The sequence below is a fragment of the Anopheles marshallii genome, chromosome 2 (genome assembly GCF_943734725.1).
Source record: "Anopheles marshallii chromosome 2, idAnoMarsDA_429_01, whole genome shotgun sequence".
Lineage (NCBI taxonomy): Eukaryota > Metazoa > Arthropoda > Insecta > Diptera > Culicidae > Anopheles > Anopheles marshallii.
Genome location: NC_071326.1, coordinates 29,485,905 through 29,511,958, shown reverse-complemented (window position 1 = coordinate 29,511,958; position 26,054 = coordinate 29,485,905). Strand labels below are relative to the sequence as shown.

At 50.8% G+C, this 26,054-nt stretch overlaps 2 protein-coding genes across 2 annotated transcripts; one reads left to right on the top strand and one right to left on the bottom strand.

Annotated features, from left to right (window-relative positions):
* The first annotated feature begins 8,544 nt into the window (after nt 1-8,544).
* On the top strand, nt 8,545-14,681 carry LOC128719182 (inactive rhomboid protein 1-like). Its single transcript, XM_053812805.1, has 7 exons — nt 8,545-9,314; nt 9,860-12,707; nt 12,789-13,013; nt 13,096-13,437; nt 13,506-13,760; nt 13,824-14,081; nt 14,151-14,681. The coding sequence occupies exons 1-7, from the start codon at nt 8,545-8,547 to the stop codon at nt 14,679-14,681; spliced, it is 5,229 nt and encodes a 1,742-aa protein (XP_053668780.1).
* A 3,364-nt stretch (nt 14,682-18,045) lies between these two features.
* LOC128708402 (proteasome activator complex subunit 4B-like) lies at nt 18,046-25,444 on the bottom strand. The gene is made up of 9 exons (XM_053803379.1): nt 25,128-25,444; nt 24,916-25,056; nt 24,723-24,839; nt 24,417-24,551; nt 23,415-23,459; nt 19,097-23,331; nt 18,491-19,031; nt 18,269-18,416; nt 18,046-18,180 (listed from the first exon to the last, which is right to left on the bottom strand). Exons 1-9 carry the CDS (start codon nt 25,442-25,444, stop codon nt 18,046-18,048), a joined length of 5,814 nt encoding a protein of 1,937 aa, XP_053659354.1.
* Nucleotides 25,445-26,054: the final 610 nt, after the last annotated feature.

The following is a 26,054-nucleotide window of genomic DNA, read 5'->3' as shown; positions in this document are numbered from 1 at the left end:
GAAGCGAATGTGTACGAACGGGGGCAAAACTCTTTAGTACCATTTGCTGCTAACCTTTCGTCGAATTCGAACTATTTCGTGCAGGTGCAAACAGGGAATTCGATTGTTGGAGTAAATTTATAGTGCACTACAGAACTCGTTACCGTGCAGCATTTGAAAGGTTGTCGATCATGTGTGGACTATTACCGTCGCGTGCAGGATTCGGGCAGGGTAGACGATATTTTCAACAAGCTTGCTTATTGCGATAGCTATTTATTCCTCATTTGACTTCTTGATGCGCTGTACAGGCTTTCTTGGAAAGCGTATTGTTCATATTAAATTTAGTCATAATTTAAACGAAATGCAGTATTTCCAGGACTCAGGAGTTATACAGACGACAGCTCGCACGAAATATGCGAAAGCATATTAAGACACTTCAGCAGTAGATTTCAGATGCAAATCTCAAAGCAATGTAAAGTCCATTTCACTTGGATCGTAATTGTACCAAATCTGATACAATATCAAGGTTTATTTACAGAAGATACCTATTTTTTAAGATTTAGTTCAATGTGTTGTCATATAACAAGTAACAAACCACATCCAGTAAACCCAATTGGATGTTCCTCCTTTGCCAAAGGCTCTAAAGGTATTTACATTGACTTCCAGTTTTTGACAACTGTGCATGGTGTCTCATCAAATAGTTAAATTAGCAGGCAGGCACTTCACCTTTACGTACAAACTAAGGAAAGCGACATCTTATTACCCTTTTATCCATGATTTTTTACTTATAAAGAGCATTGAAATTGTTTTGTTTGGATTTACGCCAATGTGAAGATGTCTGCACTACTCTACCATTTCTAGATTGAAACATGAAAGAAACTCCAACGTTTCTCTTTAAATTTTTCATACATACATACATACATTTCTAGATTGTCGATGTCTGCTGCTATTCTACTTTTTTGTCCAACTCTATTACTTCACCACACTTTTTAGCCCGCATTGGTTGAATCTGCTGTATCTGGGGGCCAAATACTCAGTAACTTGCGAGCCATTCACGCAAATATTGCGCCCGAGATAATTTTTAACCGCAATTTATGCCTTCCAATTCTACTCCCAAAAACAATAACTAATATATGAACAGTTAGAAAATATTATCTCTTTATTGACTAAGCCAATTCCATTTGTTCTCAATTTTAACTGTAATTTTTAAATTACAGTGTCGCGGGCCATACTGGAGACTTTCACGGGCCGTAATTTGCCGACCTCTGCTTCAGACATTCAGATAATCCGTTGCTCAGTACAATTCTTGTGGCCCCATTAATCATTTGTGAGATAACTAGGGCTATAAATATTCCTTTGTTCATGTGTTTGTCAACCGCAAATGAGTGACTCTTATCTAAATTATGTGCGGTGTGAAACTAGAAGAAAAATTATTTGCTATACTTTCAGACGCATTGCAATACGAAAGAACTTACCATTGACCCATCGCAATTACTTCTTGGCGCCGGGATGGGTTTTTGTCCCGATCCTGTAAGTAAGTAAGTGTGGGACCGGCGTTGCTACCAAACACACTATTTATTTATTAAACATAGCTGCAAGCTACTGTCTTATTTATATCATTCGACTACTTTTGAGACAACTACTATTCGAATTTCGAGAGAGGGTTCTAAAGACCTATCAGGATTTGATTATGTCAGTAAAAATATCCATTAAAAAATTGTTCATAATTAAAATAGTGTAACCATGCCACCAAGATTTTATAATGCCAACTACAAGCCAGTAGAAGCAAACAGCAATCGTTGAAACTAACTGATTCATGTCCTTATCCTTTTTCCAATGAAACAATTCGTACATTTACAGAAGAGTGCAAATCACGTAATCTTGCTCCATTTTTCGAAAGAAACACTTTCCTTAATCCTTCACCGATTGCCGCCGATGTATCTTCTTACCATCGTTTCACCGCTTGTTTAAACACATCTTCGCTCCTCCATCAATTCATTGCGGCTTAATCTGCGTACAGTGGTGTGCAGACATCTCACGCCTTCCAGAAGCAACCCTGCACCGTGAGCAGTGAAGCAAAACTTGAAAAATAACTCCCACCTAATCCTTCGCCAGCACCAGCGTAACAACGACGCTACACTAGCAACAAGCAACACTTGTTCAACGGTAGGAACTTACCCTCAATGCGCTCGGTCGAAGCGAACGACCGAAACCACCGAGACCGGCGAAAAGTCGAACGACGCCGAAAGATGATAATCTCCGCTCTTTAGCACTTCAGAACGCGTGCTGTGCTGTCCGGTATCGGAACCTTACGGCGTGCACGGTGGTAACATTAAGTTTCCTCATTTAACCCACCGTGGCCTTCGACGAAGCCATTGATAAATATTTATGTACCTTTTGGTAGTGTTTTTTTTTTGTTTCTTCTGCTCTTGTTGCCCAAGTGTCCCATTGGTGTGGCGGGGGAGGGGGGGGGGGGTAGTATAGCAAGTACCCGCATCACTCGAAAGACGCAACCTAGGCACCCACCCCGTCACGGACACGAACGATGCTTCGAGGAACTGAATCGGAAAGCTTCAAGTGGAAATGGCCACCGAAAGGGTGCACGTGAATCTGGACGATTCAAGAGCGTAATCCTCATTTGCCGGCCAACGATAATGCACCGTAATCCCATCGAAACTGTTTAAATTGATAAAATACGGGCCCCGTGTTCGAGGGCGAGCGCCAGGATTGCAGCGAACCAGTGTACGGCCATGTTCGCAAAGTTGTTTTTCGCTGTCGCAACCTGCTAACCGGGTTGCTAATGATTATAAATTTGCACCCCGAACGTTCCTATCTGCAAGCAGCATACCGTCTTAGGTGCTTCGGTTGTGTGTGTTTGCTTTCAGTAGTTCAGGTTCCGAACGGCCGACGCTGGAGCGGTTCTTCAGCTGGTCATTGACATCTTCCCTCCATAATGCGCAAGGACCGCCAAACCGATCGGACAAAGTTTGGCTGTTGTTATAAAGTTTAAAACCCCGCCCCCCCCCCCCCCGAACCGTGCAGCCCGTAACCCGCAATGCAACGTGTCGGTTGGTAATTAAAGCAGCGAACGTAATACCATTACAATCGTTCTGTAGCTTCAATCGACCGGATCCACTATGCGGGGAACGTTCGCGTTCGGTTTGAGCACCTCGGGCACCAAGTTTTTGTCACACAGCCCGAAATCCTATCCCGCCGTCTGCCCCCGTGCTGCAGGATATTGGTGAAAGTTTCTTTCCGAAATCTTTCGTTCCGCTGGCGAATTTGTTGGAAAACTGAAATTTCACAACCCCTCTCCGTCCGTTGCACCGCTCCCGGTGTTTTTCGGCGAAGGATATCATTATTATTATTATCACTATTACGCTCATCGTGGACGCAGTAGTGCTCTCGAAACTATTAGCCCGAGTGCATTGGCAATATCTCCGTTGTCGTCTGGCCGTGCTTGAAACTTTCCTCGGAACAGATTGATATGGATTGTGTGGGACAACGAGGAAGATGGGTTGGGAAGGGGAAGGAGCGAAAACAAAAACCTTCACCACGCTGTGCCGGTGGCAGCTGGAGCGACGCTCGAATTCCATTAGATATCACCCAGCTGACCTGTTCCGTTATCGTCATCGCTGTTCCGCTTTGCACAGCACCCGGCCAGGGGGGAAGATGGAAGGGACGGTTGGTGCAAAAGTCCGCCGTCGTGAAACTATCGTGGTAATGTGCGCCAAAGATACGATTTTCCAACTTTTCCGATTTGATTTACACTTGGCAGAGGTTATTATTGCTAAAGTTCGCCGTTTTCCCCCTATTGTGCGTTGGTGCGATTGGTTTCGTTTCACGGTTTGGCCGGTGTATCTGTGTATCGCAGTGAAATGCAATACACAAACGGAACATGTGGAAAGTGACCAAATTTGCTGCCGTATTGTTATCATAAAAGTGAGGTTAAGTAAGGAAGCGAAAAAGTTAAGCGAATTAAGTTAAGCGAGGAAGAAAAAATAACTTGTTAAACGTTTTTTCAATAATTAATAGTAATTAATGAAATAACCTTTAAAAAGAGCTTAAATAATGTAACAAGAAGACAAATTTGACTTAGAATATTTTTTTCTCCACATTATTTAACAAACTTTAAAGTAATCAACACCAAAAAACGCCATCTTTTGTCCAACAAGTGGAAGTAGAACGTTTATGTTCAATTTGGAAAACTTTCCCGGTAAGCTTCATTCCTTTCACAGCACTTTCCAGGTAAAAAAAAGACAAACATTTCATCCGTAAAGCTCCGCCAAAGCTTCCCCGCACGAATTGCGAAAGTTCCATTGCGATGTAAACAAACAGCTGTCAAACAGCACGTGCCAGCCAACATCAACTAGGCGTCTCCATCGACCATGCTGTCAAACGTTCAGTTCAGTGGCAAACCATTCGGCCAAAGTTTCGCGCAGTGCTTTCGCACCCACCACCCACCATACCTTGCCCACCGAACCGTTGCTGGTGCTGGGGCTAGATGAGAATCATTTGAAAACAATCCACACCCAGCCCCATCTGCACCGCAACATATCACACCACTACATGCGCCTGCTGTCGTACGAACGTATGTATTGGTGCGACGGAAGCAACTTATGCTGAACGCTTTCGGTATGAAAAGGGAGAGTTTACTAAGTGTTGCGCCTGTATGTGTCACCTGGCGTGCTGCCCATTTTGGTTCGCTACGGTAGATGGCGTAGTGTTACTTTAATGGCAATGGCGAATTTTATAGGCCAAAGCGCAAATCGCTGTTACTAGGGGATGAAACACTTGAATGCGAGTGTGTGTGTGTGTGTGTGTGCAGGCACAGCTATTAATGCCACCACACAGTGAACACACCTTTCGACCGAACAACACAAACACGTCGCCACCGTACAGATGGTTTTGTTTTTGTTCGCGCACATACACATTCGCACGCGATATTACAGTAAAGTGCAAATAATAGAAATGATTATAAAACAATAAATTGAACTATACGGAATGGAATAATTTTATTTTCATTTTAAAATAATTTATGCATAAAAAAGCGACTGTTTGTGGAAGTTTAATAATCGTGTTGGGTTTTAGAAAGTAAATGTGCACGGGTGCGAGTTTTTAGGGGTAGGCCAAAAATTACTTTTACCCATTCATTTCACCATACTGCCTGGTAACGGCAGTCACACCAACACCAATGCGTTACTTGTTTTTCGTCCCAACCCTTCCCCTCCCCCTGCCCCTCCACCCGCATGTCCTTCAGGTGGCGAAACACGAACACGGGTGTGTGTGTTTGTGTGCGCGCGCGTGAGAGAGAGCGAGAGCGAACGCGCAACCTCCGTTCCACAATGGCGCACAACCCTGCCCGCTGTACGGGGAGCAATCGTGTGCGCGTAACAAAGATAGCCCGTACGGACGGATATCCCGTTGAAGTGCCATTGCCGCCCGCTTCCCCCTGTTACACTGTTTCGGTGTGTGCGTGTGCGAACGGTGAAGTGTTTCCCGTCGAAACAGGGCAAAGGAAAAACCAAGTGACGTTGAAGGCTTTGCAGTCGGCATAGCGCCACGGGTGAACAGCGAGCGAACAGGGAGCGCAAAATTTTCCCATCGAAACGCGCCCCGGAAAAAAAAATCGAGTAGAATAAGAAGAAAAAAAAACAGACACACACACACACACACCATCCGTAATCATATTGTTCGGTGGAACTATATTCGCTGCTGTGTTCGGTGATGTGGTCTATTGTTTAGTTTCCAGCGAAAGGAGTTTTGTTCCCTGCACGGTACGGATAACCATAGTGTGCGTTCCCGCTGTGAGCTGTGAGGTGGAAATTGCATTGCAGTGCGAGGAATCGGGGTAGCCCTAAATCTGGTGACCTAGGGTTGGCTTTTCGTGCAGTTTCGGTGCAGTGCTGATGTATGATACGTAGTGGGGAGGGGGGGGAAGAGTGAAAATTGTTCACGGTCAAAACAATAATCGCCCCATACACGCCCGTTTGAAAGGTTTCACCAATGGAGGAGCAGCTTTTACTGACCCCACTAGCACCAAGCACCAAGTGGAAAACCCAACCACTAATCAGCAGTGGAAAATCTTCCTCATCGACGAACCCGTTCTAAAACGTCACCGAAATTTTCCTTCCCCCGTCTCTCCTTTTAAATTCTTCTCTTCAACCCCCCCCCCCCCCCCCCAACCCCTTTTCCTTCCCTTCACCCATCCATAGTACCCAGGCGTCAAAAAAGGGAGTGGGGGGGTTGGGGCTGTTTTGGGTGATTTTCCTTCCGGAAGCTTTCCCACCGCCCCCCCCCCCCCCCCCCCCCCGTCCCACCTCGTCTTTCCCAAACACCTTCCCCAGTGAGTTTGGGATATCCCTGTTTTGCGCTTTCGCCTAAGGAACAGAGGATGGGGGTGGGCGGGGAAGACGTGGGCTAGCATATTTCCCGTGGAATAAGGTCATCAGCATTGGATCGATTCTAATCATCAAATTGCAAATGCCTTCGTCTTCCCGGGGATTTGGCTCACCGTTTCTAAGGCCAATCCGCAACACAGAAAAGGATTCGCCAGAATTATTCAATCGTGTCCATGATTTGGGTTCGCCGTTTCAAGTTAAGCTGCTCGGTAAAAGTTCTCCGCAATTCCGCAAGTGGCACACACACACTCACACACACACCGTGCATGTGGAAGTAATTCCGAAGTAATGTGTCGAACGGAAAGAAAAGAAGGGAAAGTGCGCTGGGTGTAGGCAGGAGAGCCATGATGGGGGAGGAGGGCGGTTGGAAAATAAACAAGCAACAACAACAAAAACTGAGAGACACCGAAAAGCATCCGTTTTCCCATTTCGCAAGCAAAGCTGCCCATCCTGTCTGCTGTGTTTCGTGCTGTTTCCTTTTATTTTTTATTCCGGGCTGACGTACTTCCAGCGCTGAATAAAGGATTAATCCAGTGTTCCCGTGCTGCCTGCCCGTATGTGTGCCCCGTGTACGTATGCGTACCGGTGTGCGTGCGGTGCAGTCGCTGTGTTGGTTCATGTGTGTCACGTGCAAGGTCTCCGAGCGTTCCGCACGCTAGTGGTCGTGTACGGGAATGCAGCTGTGCGGTGATGATGGTGTACTGTGGGTGTGTATGTACCAGTGTTCGGTCGTCATTTTCGGGATGTTGGGAAGTCCGAAAGGCGCAGCGGATAAGCAGAAACCATCACAACAAAAAGAAGCAGCGGCAACCAAAAAAAAAAACGCACACACAACGTTAACACAACAGAATGTGCAAGTAATTTGTGCTTGCACCAATGCTGTGCAGGTGTGTGGCACAAGAAGATACGCCCGCATCGTTGACCGCCCTTCTCCCCCCTTCTTACCCCCACACCGACTACAACAGCAGGTCGTAAAAAAATTAATTTTGAAACCAGCGAGACAAGGAAAAGAAAACCGTAATCGCTCCACGTTTATTACCGCGGTGTTATGTTTATTAGGGAGCACGTCAGATCAGTTGTCCATGGACTACTTTGATGTTTACCCAAGTGCGGCACCGTGTGCTTTGTGCGGTGCCGGTGGTGCTATCGAACCGGACGAACGAGGTTCTCCGCTGAGTGGTCGGTGCTAAATGGTCGCCTCTTTGTTTATCAACGGGATCCAACGGGAACGGGTGCGTTTGTGTTGCAGCGGCAGGCGAAGGATATTTTTATCCAACCCAGTGCTGGTGGATGGCCAGAACTTTCATGTGTGATGAATTATCGTCAGGAGCGGTGGTTTGCGTTGCGTTAGATGGTTTATGGATGGTCGTTTCAAGTGCCTGTGTGTGGGCTGGAATTTGCTCTCTCTCTCTCCCTTTCTATCTCTCTCTCTTGACGCGTTTATTTTTATCGTTTCAAGCAGGTACTGGTGTAGTGGTTGGCAGCAGCAGTTCTAGTGTGCGCTTCAAGATGTGGTGCAAACCACACTTTATGAGGCGATAGCAAGGGCGCAACATCGTCGGCATCACCTGCTTGCACGGCACACCAGGCGTCTCCATCGGGCGTCAACAAAGGTGTCATATTGACGGCGGCGCTGAACCTCCCCCCCCACCCGATAGGGAGCCAAACACATCAAAGCAGCCGTCGATTATTAGCAGCACCGTCGCACCCGGACCGGCGCTACCTTCGCACGGCCACGGTTGGTGGATTGATTTTCTCGGTCGTCTGTCGGCTCACCAACGCCTTATTCCACCGGGCAGGGAGTGTCGAAACGTCGTGCCGAGGGTGCGAACAAAGGCACACGGGTGTCGGCAAAACCGTCACCGAAGCAGTGGAAAGGCGAGCGTGGCAAACATAAAAACCCTCAACCGTGAATTGGCACGCGAAACGCACACACACGCAGTGTGGAGGTATACAAAACTTGGTGCCCTCACGCCATTACCCCAACAGGACCGCAGCGAGGAAGGACCTTCACGGTGGAAGGATTCGCACGGGAGCGTAACGCACAATAATGCCACAGCGTAGGACGGCGGCGGAAAGACAGAGTGCGGCGCGACGTACGACGCCCCTATAGCGGGACCCGGCGGACCCGGCCCAGGCGAATCCTTCCAACGGGACCTACCCGATGGAGGACGGTGCAGAGTACGGCCATGCCGGCATCCAGCATCATATGCCCTCCCATCAGCAGCTATCCAAAGAGCTGACCCAGCACCATCACAGCAACCAAACCCAGCAGCAGCCGCAACAACCACAGCAACATCACCGTAACCATGCACACCAATCGCAGCAATCCCATCATGCGAAGCTCCTCCAACAACAGCAGCAGCAACAACTCCAGCCCCAATCCGCACAACAACACCATCTACCGAACGTTCCGGCATGGTACGCTTCATCGTCCGGTGGGACGCTCCGTTCGGCAGGTTCCGGCCGGCGGGCATCGTACGGCCACAGCCATTACGGTACGCAGCAACCGCAACAACAGCAACCCCCGCAGCAACCCTCCCTCGCTTTACCACCGTCAGCCGTCAGCTATCACGATATGGCCGACACGGTTTCGATCGGCAGCGGACACTCGGCCCAGCGCTACATCGAACAACACCCAGCACAGTCGCAACAGCAGCAGCAGCAACATCTCCGCGGAGTCGACGGTACGATGCTGGGTAGAAGCGGCGGTCCGGCCGGTGGGTTGCTGATCGATCGGCACGGCAGCACGGACCGGTTCGGTGCGTTGGATGATCCACTCGGCACGAGCTGCCTGCAGCCTCCGTCGCCGGCCCCGAGTAATGACCACTACGTGATGGGACTGCCCGCACCGGCCCCGGTTAACCATCACTACACCGACAGCCGGCACTACGGCACGATACAGCGCCGGACGGCGAGCCCCTCGAACATCAGGTACGTTCATTGCACGTGTATCGCGCGCCACCCGGGGTGATTGGAATTAATTGCCCTCCCCCCCTTGGAGTTTGGATGTCGATTTATGGCGTTGTCCAACGTTTGTGGGATGAGCTAGGCTATAAACATCTACTCCTCTCCTTTCCTATCCTCCTCCCCCCCTCCCCCCCCCTTCGCCCCTCTGTGGAGAAGATAAACACTGGACGAACGTCTTTGTGCTCGAAGGGAAAACGAATGAATGTCAGGTGTAGGACACAATGGTTAATAGAATCTAGCGAAGCTTAGCTCATCCTTTATTCAAGCGGACGCTACTAATCCCGCTGGTGTGCACCGGAGAGAGTGTTTAGGACTAGCGCAACACGACATCCGCCATTCAGCTGGAAAGGTCCTTTACACTTGCCGTTTTGACATTCTTTCTTTGTTTGGGAGTTAAAGGTGGGACGGAACTCATACGGGAACTCACACCAACCCCGGGGCGAGGGGTTGATTATATTACAAAATCTCGCACACCAACTAACGCGTGTCCACCTTCGCTTCCTTTGCAGATACCGGCACAGCCTGACGGAGAACTATCGGGACATTTCGCCCCAGTGCGACCGGTATATACCGCCGCCGGCCCACTTTCTCGGTGCGGACACCTACGGCTACCTCGGCTCGAACGTGCACACCCCGATCAAGCGCTACGTGCCGACACCGCCCCCCCAGGACCCGCCCTATCCACCGCTGCCCGGTAGTGCCGGTTCGGTCAACGCCAAGACCCAAGCGCTGATGAGTGCGCTGATGCTCGGGCAGGGTGTTACCATGGCCGGTGGGCCGTCGCGTGGCCCCTCCCACGCCCACCACGGTCCGGCCCAGTATGCGTACGCGACCAGCACCCTGCCGTACGGGTTTCGCGTGAAGAGCGGTGCTGCGAACATTGCCGGCAGTGGGAACGGTGGGAGTAGCGCCAGCGTCACCACCGATCCCACCACCATCTCGCCCCCGAAAGGGTTCGAAACGCCCGACCACCATTACGGTGGCAGCAGCACCACCGGGCCGCAGATTGCCGCCAGCAACGGTAGCATCAATACACCGCCCGCCCGTGTTCGACCGCCCAAGTGCCCGTCGGCTTCCCTCGGTGGTGGGCCCGCGCCCCACAGTACCGCCACCCTGCCGCACACCGCCGGTGGCCATGTGTCGCGTAGCAGCAGCCGACACTCGCAGGCATCGACCGGCGGGAACAACAGCATTAGCAGCAGCAGCAACAGCTACCGGATGTCGCGGACGTCGAGCGCGGAGTTCCTGGACCAGCCGCGCCCGGGCAGCTACCGGGTGTCCACGCCGGTGAGCGTGATGAGCGAACCGAACGGGGGCAGCGCGTCCTGTCTGCACTGCAGCACGCTCCGCCGGACGACCGGTGTCCATCAGACGACGCAAACGACGGGTCCCATCAGCCCCCAGCCGATGGGGGGCCCGGCGACCGATGCGGCAAGTTGCCACTCCGTGCCGGCCAGTCCCGCATCGCTCACCTCACCGCAGCAGTTGACGGCGGCTTCCTCACCTCATCCCCACATGGGTGCGGCCTCGTACAGCCAGGCGCAGCCAGCCCAACCACCCCCAATGCATCTGCCACCGCCAACCGTGCAAGGCATCGCAACAGCACAATCACAGCACTCGCAGACGTACGATAGCCTCAGCGAGGGCACCGGCACGCTGGATCGCGACGGCGGGGCTACGATCCCGCGCAACGCTAGCAAGCACCAGTTCGCACAGCCGAGTCGCAATGAGGCGCCCTCGATGGAGAATCTGCTCAGCGCCAGCAGCAGCCGATCGTTGCTACTGCAGCAGCAGCAGTACAGCAACACCCTGCAGCAACCATCCCAAGCGGGTCCCTCCGCAAGTCAGCAGCCGTCGACGAGTGCGACGGCAACACCGGTCCAACTAGCACAACCATCCACAGCACAACAATCAGTACCACCGCAACAGCAGCTGGCCACCAGTCCGCAGCAACAGAACGTCCCAGCAGAGCCGCCTCAATCGCAGCAACAGCCACAGCCAACGCCCTCGCCGCAGCAGCTAATGCCCTCCCAGCCACCGATCCTGATGCCCTCCCAGCCGTCGATCTCCACGCCCGCCATCGTACCGTACCCGATGGCGTCGCACGCCCTGCCGCCCCACGCCGGCCACGGCGGACCGTCGCTGAACGATTCGCCCGCCTCCACGCTGCAGCGCAGCAGCAACGCCCAGCTGCTCCGCATCCCCCAGTCGAACCTGTCCTGCAAGCAGCGCGTCAAGGAGTACGTGCGGCGCGAGACGGCCAAATTTTTCGGCGTCCCGATCCAGGATGAGGCGTACGAGCGCACGAAGTGGGACGATCGGCAGCGGCGGTTCGCCTGCCGGCGGTTCGGCACGCTGCGGGACGATTGCGACCGGGACGGGCATCCGTTGCACGGCCACGGTCCGGGCGGTCTGCATCACCACGCGAACGAACACCACGGCCACGGGGCGAATGGGCACGGTCCGGCGGCCACACTGCCCCCGTCCGATCGGCCCGACATCCTGCCGGCCCAGAGCCAGGACGAGCGCGAAACGGAGCTGAGCCGCCGGCAGCGCGCCAATCCCCATTACGCATCCGCCCAGGACCAGCAGGGCGACGTGTACTTGATACGGGCCGAGCGCAAACCGTCCGTGCCGGCCGTCCTCTGCAGTGGGCTTAGCTTCCTGGTGCAGAGCATCACCCGCCGGCGGTTGCGCACGCACAAACAGTGGTCCCGCAGCTTCGCACCGGCCCACGTGGAGCTGACCGGGTCGGACGGGTCGGACGGTGCGGAGGTGCACTGCGACGGGCTTGCCCCGATACAGGACGGCGAGGCATTCTTCGACACACCGGCCGCGCCGGGACCGGTTGGCGTTGGTCCGCAGGACCGCGGGCAGCCGGGTGGCTTGATGGCGCACGACAACTCCCGCCAGCTGTTCGTCTCCGACGGGGATCGTGCGACCGGCAGCGGCATCATCAACGGTTGGCGAACCAAGTCGGCGGAGCTGCATCACCAGCAGCAGCAACAGGCCGTCCCAGCCGGTCAACAGGGGCCAGGAGGCGTACTGCAGCAGCAGCAAAACCAAGACCAAGCGGGACCCGCTGCCGGTGGCATCTATGGGCAGCGCATCTCGTCCCACATCCTGGACGGGGTGCTGGACAACTCGCTGCGGCCGGTACGAAACCGGGTGAAGCTGTTGCGCCCCAACCTGCTGGACGAGCGGTACGACTACCGGCCATTCTTCACCTACTGGATCAACACGGTCCAGATCGTGGTGATGGTCCTCTCGCTGATCTGTTACGGCTTCGGACCAATCGGTTTGGGCATGGAGTACCGGTCGGCGCAGGTTCTCGTGACGAGCCTTAGCTTGCAACAGGTACCTCGCGGAGTCGAAGAGTTCGTGGAGTTCCTTCCAATGATGGGAGTTTCCTTTGCTTTGTTTTTGCCACCCCAACAGGTCCACCATCAAGAGCCGCGCAACATCTGGATCGGATTGCGCAGTGCCGACCTGATACATCTCGGTGCGAAGTACGGTGCCTGCATGAGGCGTGACACCAAAATACTGGACGTCGTGTCGCGAACTCGCAAGCACGAACGGGAAACGGCTTGCTGCATACGAAACGACGATTCTGGCTGTGTACAGAGCTCCCAGGCGGACTGTTCCATCCGCGGTTGGCCATCGGTAATGAGGCTTTGGGAACTTCTGTAGAACTTCCTGGAGATGAATGTCTAAGTGCTATCTCCTCCTCTTTTCCACCTTCCAGAAAACGATCGCGACGTGGAAAAAGTGGTCGCCGGGCGAATCGGGCCCGGGTGGCCGCATCTCGGGCAGCGTCTGCGGACTCGACCCGAAGTACTGCGATGCGCCGGCATCTATCGCACCGCACGAATGGCCGGACGACATCACCAAATGGCCGATCTGCCGGAAGAACAACCAGCTGTCGCAGCGCTTCCGCTTCAAGGACCACACGGCCGAGCACATGGTGTGCGAGGTGATCGGCCACCCGTGCTGCATCGGTGTGTACGGCGAGTGCCGCATCACGACCCGAGAATACTGTGATTTCGTGCGCGGGTACTTCCACGAGGAGGCGTCACTGTGTTCGCAGGTAAGCGCCCCCCGAAGCGGGTGTTGAATGCCGGCATCTTCAACCCTTGTATGCTCCGCTATGCGCAGGTCTCGTGCTTGAACGATGTTTGCGGCATGTTCCACTTCATCGCCGTCGACTACCCGGACCAGTTCTACCGGCTGTTCACGTCGCTGCTGCTGCACGCCGGTCTGATCCATCTGATCATCAGCGTCGCCTTCCAGCACCTGCTGCTGGCCGATCTGGAGCGTCTGATAGGGCCGCTGCGGACGGCCATCCTGTACGTTGGGTCGGGCATCGCGGGCAATCTGACGAGTGCCATCTTTGTGCCGTATAAGACGGAGGTAACTGCTGGTGCCGTGCCACGATCCGGACGTGCTAATGTGGCCTTTTTCCCCTTTCCGCAGGTTGGACCGCTGCCTTCGATTGCGGGCGTGCTGGCATCGCTGATGCTGCAGCTCGTACTGTGCCACTGGAAGAGCTTGAAAAAACCCCACATAGCTATGATCAAATTGCTAACCCTCGGCTGCACCCTGTTCGGGCTGGGGACACTGCCACTGCAGCAGAACTTTACCGGGCTGATCGCGGGTCTGCTCACCGGTATCGCACTCACGCTAGCATTCGTACCATTCGTGAACGTAACGAAACATAGTCGTAAGAGTAAGGTAGGTACGGCGGGGAGTCGCCTGAGGTGGGTGTTTGGTGTACCTTCTGCTGCTTTTTCCGCCCCGCAGATCAACCTCATCTGGACGTGCGTGACGCTGCAGTTCGTGCTGTACGCGACCATGTTCATCATATTCTACGCCTTCCCGACGCTGTTCGAGTCGCTTAACTTCATCGACGGCAATCAGCTGATGGACCCGAACGCTGGCCACGGCTATCACGACCATTACAGCCTGTACGATGGTTACAACAACTACAATCCGCTCGGCGGTACCGGCGGCCACCCGGCCGGCGGCGTTGGTGGACACAACCACAACGGGCATGGCGGCGGTGCCATCGGCAATGGCGGGTCCGGGACGGGCGGTGGCAATCACATCATCGGCACGTACAACAACAATTACAAATCTTCCGGTGGCAATGTAATGCACAATCATCACGATTACACCGGGGGTGGCGGTGGCAGTGCGATGGCCGGTGGTCCCAACCGGAACAGTGCCGGTGGGGGCCGCACTGCCGGCAACAATCTGCTGAAGACGATTAGCCTGTGCGAGAAGGGCCAGTGCGTACTGAGACAGCCGCGACAGACGGACACGAATGCATGACGTCGATGTTTTCTGCTATTCACCGCACTCGAGCTATGCTTCGTCCTGTTCGTACTGCTCGTGCTGTACGATGTGGACGACTTTCAGATTGTGTATCAGTTCGTACTGCACTGATTTTTGTTGCGAAAATCTCCCCCCCTGCGTTAGGTAAAAAAAAAACGTTAGCCGAGCAGCACACGTAACTCCCCAGTAACGCATTGTGATCCAGGCTGCTGATTGGTGCTCCGGCAGGACAACAAAAAAAAAAAAGATCGCCTCACAAATAACTCCACATTGTTAGAATCGCGCAACGTCGCTTGCGCCAAAAGTTCAACCAAGTTCCCTATTTTATTCGTGGGGAAAAACGATCGATGAAACGAGGTGCAATTTAATACGAATTCAGCGGAATTGTGTGCATCCACACGACCAAAGGCCCCCGGAACCGAGCTGGAACGCATCCCTTACCGCCGTACGTCGCCCCATTCATGCAATCAATCGCCCATCTCTCCCGTGTACATCGCGTATCATTCTTATCCATCCAGTAGCAATAATCACTCCTCATCCGCGCTTGGATCGTATCGTTAGCCGTTAATCTACCCGTGAGTACTTTAAGTAACCAGCAAAGCTAAAATCAAAAGCAAACAACGCATACACGCCACCGGCAAACTTATCATCATCCGCTTAGAAGCTGAACCCAACGTGCCAGCCGTTGTTTAGTTAACGCACGGGAACACATCCTGTCCCGTGGGGTGTGTCGCACTCGTTGTTTTCGTCTGGTTTTTTGTCTCTCTCTTGTTACGCGTATCGATTTATCGTCTTCACAATCATCAATCGCCGTGTGATAGCATTGTTAAATGATCCTTATGTTACAACATATCCTTCTACTTACTTCGCCCATTCCAACCGTGTGCTCCACTGGCAGGGAAGCAAAGGGTGCGACAAAGACGGTGCGCTGCTCGTGTGGCAAAAGTTCGTAGTGGAATAAAAGAGACAGGAGAAGAAGAAAAAGAAACCGAAAAACGAACCCGAAGAGCAGAACGATAAAAAATAGAATAAAACCAACACACACACACACACACACACACACATAAAAAATAAATTGTAGCATTTAATAAGGAAACAAAGCGAAACACAACTTTGCAGAAGAGCGACAGCAGTACACCACCACAACCGCAGCGTGGTGCCGGATAGTTTTGTTCAGCTCGTAAGCAACACGCAACCATGCGTGGGTGAGTGCTGAAGGGAAGGACAGTGTTTTTTTGAAACGAAGCTAGCAAAACAAAACAAAGAAAAGGAGAAAAACAAAACCGTAATCTAGTAATAACACATTAGAAACATTATCTAAAACAGAGGAATAGATGCAATGGAGAAACCGGGAAGTGGGAGTAGCAAAAAAAAAATGAAACAAAACAAACGAACAAAAAAAAACGCGAGAGCTAAAACGTAAAACAAACAACAGTTGATAACACTAACCTAAACAGAACAAAACAAAACAAAGCTGATGAAAGAAAAGATGCAAAACAGAAGGAAAGAAACACACACACATACACACAACAATCTAGGCAACGTAATGTAATAACTCTAGATAAGCGATACCCAATTCATAGAATTGTCCCTCAGTTAGTGAAAATGAAAGAAATTAACGATGAAGCAAAGAACAAAACAACACACATTAATAAACGAACCACACATCAACAGACAGCAAGACACACACACACACAAGTAAGTAAAGTAATTAATAAACACACAAATCTAACACACTTAACCGTGGACGAACGATTGTTTCGAGGTGGCTGCTGAAGGGGGGAAAAGCACTGCGCGCACAACGCTGTGTTTTGTGGACACAGAAGATTACGCGTGCTGTAAAGCAGGAAGGTGTAGGAAGGAAGGCGCTAAGAAAGATAGCGGAAGGGAAACAAATACTTGCACCCAAAGAAAACTCTAGAACTTATCAATAAACTTTAGAGTTAAGAGTGGATAAATAGGAAAACAACAACAACAACAAAAACACACACACACATTTGTTAATGGAGCAGAGAAAGGGAATGGAGAAGGGTATGTACGAAAGGGTAGTACGCCGGAAGCTTAGAATGAAGCACACAAATGCGTCAGGAAGGGTACACAGAAATCCACTTACACATGGGTGAAGGGATAGCAGACGGGGCGAAGCAAAATTGGTGGCGAAGTAAACAAAAAAGAAAGAAGAAAAACCGGCAACGGAAACCAGAACAAAATCTTATGTAAGTAAATTCTAATAATAAAACCTCTATTTCGATTTAAAAAAAACTATTTAGTGTTTTGCATTAAACAAAGGTGACTATAGGAAACATCCCAGTGATAGGTCGTGAATGTGAGTTTGCAACACGGCGCAATTGAGCCGACCAGCCACACGTAGCCTACTACCTGTTTTATACATTTACCTTAGACTCCACTCTTTCACAGTCCCCCTGCAGCTCGGCCCCAACCTGACTTATTTTTGTTTTCGAACGCTGAAATTGATAAACGACATTGTGACAAAAAATAAAACAGATTTTCGGATGCTAAAATGCACATAACTCATGGACTTTGAGTGAAAGATGAATTTGAAACGACGATGTTTTGAAACCTACAGCGTGTACAACCCTTTTAAGACAGATATCCAAGATATTGCGCCATAAAACACCAGGAACGAAATTAAACCCACAACGCTTTGCATTCGAAGTCATTGTTTATTTACTAAACACCCTGCTATGCAGGTGTTCTCCGTCACCAATTGTCTTCACGATGCGTTTCCGTTTCGATTCCGCCCACAAATCGTCACCAACGGTAGACCGAAATTGGCCAACTATGGTAACAAAAAATTGGCGTACTGTTCGGGTTAATGAATATGCGTATGAAAACCAGCCCCCTAATTTTGAAACGTTCTAATAGCTAAAAATGATGGATTTGCGCGACGAGAACAAGTGTCTTCAATTGGTTGAAATATATTCCCGCCATCTCCTTGTTGTTATTGATCTACCCTACGTTATTTCTAACTGAACCGATCTCAATTTTTCCCCTCAGCCGAAAAAAAGTGCCCACAATCCGTTGTTAACTTGTGTACAATCATATAAAGTATACGTAAACCGGGTCGCCCTTCCTCGACATAAGAAGGTTGAAATGTTCCTATCCGCAAATCGTCGTTTTGAAGAATAATGCTACTGTCCGCATTAAAGTAAAGTACAAAGGAAAGAAAATGGAAAATCAATTGCAAAACTACATAACACTCCATATATACTATCCGTCACACCGTCCCGATGGCTATTAAAAGCTAGAAGCGAAAAACGGCACGCTACGGGTAACGTAACGCACATTCAAAATCAGGTGCATGAAAGGAAAACAGTCGCACGATTGTGGTGCGTTTCTTTTACGCGTAGTACGACGGTGGAATCGTAAGGTCACTCAGCACGGCTAATTGATCTTCGGTAAACTTTAGCTGATGCACTTCCCAGTTATCGTGATGGGTGCGCTTGAAGTCGCCCATCGTTTTTCTGATAGTTGCCTGCGATTGGAATAAAAAACAAAACGGAGAGAAATGTACATAAAATATACCGTAGGAAGCGTCCAACCCGTCCACGCCGTTAACTTACCGGTATAGGTTGTGGATCGTTTAAGTGCGCACCGAGATGCTCAAAGACGTTCGGTACAAACTCAGGCACTTCGTACGGGTACGCGGCAATAAAGGCACACAGTCCGAGCACTCCGGTATGCCGAGCTAGTACGGCATTTGCTTCCGCACTGTGGTAAGAAAGAAGAAAAAAAAAAACAGTACGTTAACTACAGCCCACATCGCTAAAACAAACTATACTTACTTCTCATTTTTGGCCACCTCGCTCGAACACGAATTTTGCGCCGTTTCCGTTCGGATGCGTTTCGTGCGTATTATCTTCGTGCGGCATTTGCGTTTAAACAGCTCCAGCAGCTCCTCGGTACCCGTTAGGAAGGAACAGTGCAGCAAACCGCACAACACCTCCGCCGCCTTCTCGCGCACCTCGATCATATTGTCCCCGAGGAGCCGCAGCACAATCTCCTGCACCTTCGCCTTCCACTCGGGCCGGCTAAGGATGATGGTCATGTTGTAGAAGACTTGTATCTGCAGCACATCGATCGCAGCACGCCGAGCCGACCAAAAGGGCATTTTGGACACCTCGTCGATTTTGGCCAGCGCCACGTCCATACAGTTTGGCAGTGTTAGCGCTTGCGATATGGAAGTCAACAGCTGTCGGCAGATTTGCCTCAACTCTAGATCTTGCTCGGAATGCTCCAACCGGCATGCTATCGGGAGCAACTCGAAATATTCTTTCTCGTTACCGTTCGAGTACTGATGGATGGTATGTGTGATCCAGTTTGCAACTGTAGAAAAAAGAACATCACATTAAACCCTGTCCACACGCATCCGATAAAGCAATGGTACTTACTTGTTTTAAACAACCGAACCGCTTTTACATATTCACTGTCCTCCTGTGCAGCAGCCACCACATTGGCGGCACCAGAATCTACATTTCCAGCACCACCATCTTCCACCGCTATCGGCACATACTCCACCATCGGTCTTGGCGGTTCCGGATCCTGCTGCAAAAGGATGGCAAGCTTTGGCATGACGAATGCAATCATTTCGCTACGCCGTGGTGAAATCCCACGCTGTTCATAGCCCTCGAACCGAAGATCGCCCTCAAAGATGTTGATCAGCGTGTTCCCTAACCGGTCGCGCAAGTTCTGGAACGGATGATCGAGATGGGGCTTCAGATAGTCCAGCAACCGGTGAGCGACGCTCGTCATTCGCCAGACGTGCTGATTGAAGGCACCTTGCAAACAGTACAACCGATTGCAGTCGTTGAAGCTGTTGATGTCCCGCAATGGGTCTTCCAGCAGCACCTCGTGCAGCCAATGCTGCTTCGACGGATCCATTGACTGGGCCGCCGTTGCAAAGCACATCCCCCATAACTTGTCGGTATCCACGGTGACCTTCCGCATGCCCAACCGTATCAGCGGCACTACGCGCGCATACATATCGCGCGTCATCTCGTACGGCCAGTGCTTGGCACCGCGCATTATTCCCGTCAGCACTTCCACCACACACCGATGATTGCTCTCGACCTTGTTGTCTTCAATTAACCGCGGCATATGAATCAGAAACCGATCCAGCAGCTGATCACCAAACACCTTCATCAGCATCTTAATAAGTAACATCCGCGAGCTGCTAAACTCATCCCGTCCCTTTTTCTCCTCCAGCGACCAGAACCGTATCAGCGTGTCGACGTTCTGTTGCTCGTTGAAAAACTCGAATATCGCACGTTCGTGCTCGCTCATCTCATCCACCGTACGATTAAGCTTCGGCTGTTCCGCGCTCGGTGCGTACATCTTGAAACCTTTCGTCCATCCGAAACATCCCTCGGACGTGTACATATACCGTGGTTCGTCCCATTCCGCCTGGTTGGTCGGTACCTTCGCTACGTCATACTGCAGCCACATATTGTCCTCTCGATAACCGGGGGGCACGTTCGAACCCGGGTTCGGGGCAACCGTTTCAGCCGCCACAGCATTTGCATTCGGTCCTGCCGCGATACGGGCAACAATTTCGAGCGGATTCATAATGAGTTTCTTTTGCGGACGCTTCTGCTGACGGAATATGCCCAGCACCAGCTGAATGGCGAGCTTGCGCTCGATGACGGCATCGTGGATTAGATTTTGCACGGCCAGCCGGGTAACGGCAGGTGGATGTTCCGCATACGGGTGACACAAATTGATTAACATCACCGACGCGAGATAGTGATACCGCAGGTGTAACCGGCTCGTTTCGACCGTTTGCAGTATTTCCGCTACTAGCTGTTGGAGCAGCGCCACGTTACGCTTGTTTTCGCGCTCTCGTGCCTGCTGTCCGGCCACCAGATCCAGCTCGTCCGTGCGTGTCCGCAAGGCAAGTGCCCGTTCCACCACCTTCTCGCCAATGTCCACCTCCAGCAAATAGGTCGGTGACTGGCCGTCTATCATCTTCTTCAACGTATCCACCATCCGCACGATCGATGGTTTCTCCGACAGCTTCGAGCGCAGCAGCGCCGGCCAAACGTGGGACAGATATTTCCAGTTGTTTTGCGTGATCAATCGCCCGCGACGTTTGATAAGCAGCAAGCATAGCATACCCTTGACCTGCTCGTGATGCCGTTCTGCATCCAGCTGCAAACATTCAACGATACGATCCGTCAGGAGCGGATAGGCGTACGGGAACAGGTACAGCATATCGTGCAGTTTGATCTGCGCATCGATGCGCACCGTCGCATAATAGGACACCGACAGTTCGAGCAACTTCTTCATAATCTCCAGATGGGTTGCAGTGAACAGCGGTAAGCTCATCTCGTCCCGACAGTCCTGCTGAATGATAACGCGTGATACCACCACCGCCCGCACGTCATGCTTGCACCGTGTCAACTGATACGTCTGGAACCGTTTGGTACAGTTGAACGATTTCAACTGCAGCTCGTAAGAACCGTTCGGGTGCTTTCGTAGCAGCACCTTCTCGTACAGTGTGATAATCGCTTTCAGCGTTTGGGTATCGTCTTCCGATTCCTTCAAAATGTGATCCTGCAGGCGCGATATCGTCCTAATAATAGCCTTCCTCACATTCTCCCCGTTCGGCATGCAGATTTCCAACCCCTCAAAGCCAAGCGTCACCTTCAGCTGTAGCTCCTTTAAATCCGCACACGTTTCGAACAGTGCGATCGGTTCCTCATCTGTCCAGTTGGGCAGAAAGTTGTAGCATCGTATCAACGAATGGACCAGCATAACCGTACGATGCAGCTCCTCCCGTGGCAACGTCACTTCACCGGCACTGTGCCGGTCGAGCTTTTTGAGTAAAACCGGCAGATAGCGGTGCATTACCCGCTCGCACACCTTCCGTGCCGCTTCGTCCGGTATGCGCCACTCGATCTTGCCATCGGAGGTCATCTTTTCACCCCATCGCTGCACCGGCACTACCTCCGACAGTGGCTTCTGGAAGCAGTCGGGGCTGTTGCGTACATCCATGGTTTGCAACGTAGACAGGTTGCTCATAAGATTGCCGACAATCTGCGATACATAGCGTGCTACACGTTTGCACTTGAACCGTACCAATCGGTCAAGCGTCGGTAGCACATCGCCTATATAGTTCCGAAACACGAACGGATCTCCTCGCACCAGGTTTATCAACAGCACCAAATAGTACAGCAACTCGTCGTTGTGCTTTTCCAGCGCCTCGACATCGTCATGCTCCGCCATGTAATCTTCAATCTGACGCAGAACATGGGGCAACAGCACACGCAACACTTCCTTACCGTAAATACGGGCAAACAGTCGCACCAGACAACCGACCAGCTGGCCGGCCACGTTCGGTTCGAACAGGCGCGTACGGACGAACTCCATTACCTTCTTCGCGGCGGACGCCACAATCTTTTCCGACGCCTGTCCAAAGATGCCGTGCGTGCACGTCTGCACCATCGGTTCCAGCAGCGATTCCGCTTTCGAGCGTGCCATGTCCAGATCGGACTGTTCCATTCGCACATTGTTGGTGGAGCTGTTTTCGATCAGCAAAAACAATCGATCGAGATACTGCAGCGTGAAGCTCTCGAAGTCTGCCGTCTGTTCGCACAGCAGCCGATCGTCGTCGGTCAGGTTTGTGTGGTATTGACCCGCCTGCGAACAATCGATGATCGGTATCAGGAACGCAACCGACGTCAGGAAATGGAACGTGATGACCGTTTTCATCTGATCGTTCCCATCGATTCCGGGCAGTGTGGCCAAAAACAGTGGTATCACATGCGTACGGCCCTCGGTGTAACCCTTATGGCCAGAAACGAGCGCTCGCGATACACCGATCAGCCCGTGCAGTGCCGCCGTCAGTTTGCGCGGTTCCGTCAGTGAATCGAGACTCATGTACACCCGGTCGATAATGTTCGGAATGATCAGGGCCGGACGAAGATCGGCCAGACATTGGAAAATTTTCCCAACCTCTTGCGCATTAAGGCGCGAATACATCGCCTGTAAGGCGGCCGGTTTCATGCACTCCACAAACGCCGTAATACATTCCTCCGTTAGCTTGTGTTCGTTCGGTATCGGCCGTATATGGTGACCCTTGCGGTACCGCTCGATAACGAGCCGATCGATGAAGAACCGCGGCAACATGCACAACAGTTCGCCCAACATTTTCACCCACTTGCCCGAGTTTGCCGGATGCAGGTATGTCTCGATCGTGGACATGAATGTGTTAAGATACTTCTGGGCACTGCTGTGCGGTCCCAATGCCGACACAATCCACGTAGCAATGGCATCCGATGGCATCCCGTTCGCTCGGTCAACCAGCGCATTCCGATAGTGAACGGGGAAGTTGATCGAGCGCGTTATGCGCGCAAACATGGTCGGAATGTGTGGTTCCCAGTCGATGTGGCCCAGGTTCTTGTGGCCAACCACCGCGTACATCGTCATAAAATCACCCGCCCACGGTGGATTGTGGTACCCGTTCCAGATGGACATTAACTTATCGAACCACAGCTCGTATTTCTGCTCGTAGTTGATGAAGATGTTCAGTATGGTGACCACCTCACATCCACTTCCATTATCGAGCGGCTGCAATTTGGACAGCAGCTCGTCCAATATTTCTTGGGTGGCCGACGGTGGAAAGTAACTGCAGAAAGAAAACGAGAAAAAAAGGAGAAACATTATCAACCAACTGTCCCGGATGCAGGACTTGAAACGAACAATACTTACGGTGTACACACCTGTATCGCACACTGCAAATTGCCCTCCATGGTGCTGTGGAAAATGATTGAAACAAAATGTTTGATTTAAAAATATTAGTTTTATGTTAAAACAATGCATAGTTAAGAAAAATAACTTGCAACGTAAATTGACCACACACTCTGGCAGGATAAATCTAACCCTCAACAAAAGCGTAAACACCACATTATTTCCATTGTTTTTTTTTCATCGTAAGCGATGATGTAAACAAGTAACTAGTGTAAAGTAAGGAATAGCATGACGACGCACATTATTTGGTTAATATTATGAAACGAATGTGTACATGGTGTCGTGCGTATATCAGGCAGGTGTAGCAATTGTAGTCAATCGAGTGAGAATAGAGGGTAAAAATACGAGCCATGATTCTTCTGCAAATGAATTCCTCACCCATCAACATGAAACCACCCTTCTTAATGTACCTTTTCCTTTTGTGTGGATGATTCAAGATACTATGGTTATTTGAGAATGTGTCGTTATCAGTGGAGATAAAGAACTCATTGCCATATTTCCAAATCTTTGCTTCCCTAGAAATATGCCCACAAGCAACAACGATGAAACTACAAACAGCACTTAAAAATCCGCCAAATGGACACATGTTGGACATGTTAAAGAAACTGTTAACGAATTCAACCTTCGTGAGCTGTCCCATGATAAGTAACAGAACTAAAATATAACTCCTTCCATGCCCACACCATCTTTCGTTTGAATGTCTTCTGTAGGATCTTCTGTTTGAATGCCTTTCGCCCCAAAATTACACGCGTAAGGGACACCGACAACCTACTGCGAAAAAACCATCACAACCTTTTAAAATTACAAAGAAAGAAGACAAACGCACGAGGCTGTTACTTCCACCACATTCCAGAATGCTAAGCCCACAAGCCACATTCGCCACGGGGACGGGATATGAGGGGTGGAGTACAGGGTTGAGAAGGAAGAGAAAACGATAGAATGCTATTTTTGTAAACGATTTACGATTTGTCTAGTCCATCGGCGTCCATCTCGATACCGAGGTACTGTGCCACGGTCGACACATCGTAGCCCATCTTCTCGGCGGCAGCGGCAAGCAACAATGTGAACGGTGAGTTTAGGTTATCGTTTTGGTTCTTCCTGCAGATACGCAAATGGAGGAACGCGTTTACTAACCCGAATAAACGAATGCACCCGGCCAGGACTACTAGGACTTTCGAACCCAAATATCGGCAGGATAGTGCGAAACATACTTAAATACGAGGTAAACTAACAAATTTAAAACTTCAAGAGTTTTGCACGGCTACTTACGATGTGGTGTTGAACAGTTCGCCCTTTTTGCTCAACCGTGACACTAGCAAATAAAACAGATCGTACAGCGGTCTCCATTCGATCTGCAAATCGTCCGTGCTGAGCCATTCGCGCTTTCTACAATGGAAGCAAACAAAACAAAATGGCTATCCATACGCAAATAAAACCGAATCTGTTCTCCAGAGCAACATACCTGAGCAGAAAAAATATGGCTTCGCTGATCTTGTTTATAGCGTCCGGGTCGAGTTTGGGAATAACCAACATTTCCAACAACAGCTGCACAAACTTTATATGATCCTCTTTCGAAAATTTCATGCCGTACAGTTTGATGTAGCTGTAACAGAGGAAAGAAACAATGAAGTAAGCAACGAAACGCCAAAGCGACTAAATTCCTCTCCCACTTACGTCACCAAGTTCCGGATGCTCATCATGACCGCAGGTCCGATCTCGCGCATCGCCACCACCTTGCCCAGATTGTTCTTGATGCTTTCCAGGTTGGCCTGCGATTCATCGTCCAGTTTGTCGGCGTACGGGAGAAATTTATTGCAGAACAGTTCCTTCTGTGGTTTAAAACCGAGCTTCTCGTGACGCTCGTTCCGCTTGGGTCGGGTCTGTTCGATACCATCGTTGCTTTCTTCGTCAATCACGTTCGACGGGGTGGTATCTGTTTCGGCCAGCGCGCTTAGCGAAGAACACGGCTCCGTAGACAGGGACTGCGCCATCGTCGTTCGATTACAGACGATTGTGGTCGGCCCGTACTATTAATGCCTGCAACTGGCTTACTTCGATGATGTCCAATAGCCAATACCTGCTTTTCCTTGTTCATGCACATAAACTCAATCTATACTCTTGTCTCCAAGGTCTGGTTGTATTCAGCGCAACCTTCGATTGAATCTCTAATTTATGCTGCACACTGAGACCAACCGATTGCTGCCTTGTGTTTCGTTGTATCGTGTCCACTAGATGTGTGTCTTCCGCACATCAAATGTATTGCGCTTCACACTATTTCTAGGTCTTTTCGCATTTCACCCCCAACACATCTGCAACGAGCTAGAGGAGGAAGTTTCCAACCAAAACGCTACGGACCCCCGTAGGAGGTACCGATCAGCTTCTGAATGGTCTCCTTAACTTGTTTTGGCTCTTCTTAAAGGATCCCAAATGCACTACGCACGCAATGACTGGACAAATTAGCTAGTCTCGGAATATCTTTTGCGCTGGACACAAACACACAACTAATCTACCGTTTACGAATGCAAAGTGACAAACTTAAGCACTCTCTCGCTCGTTCTGAACAGTCATTACGTTCGACATTTTTGCCTCAACATTTATGTC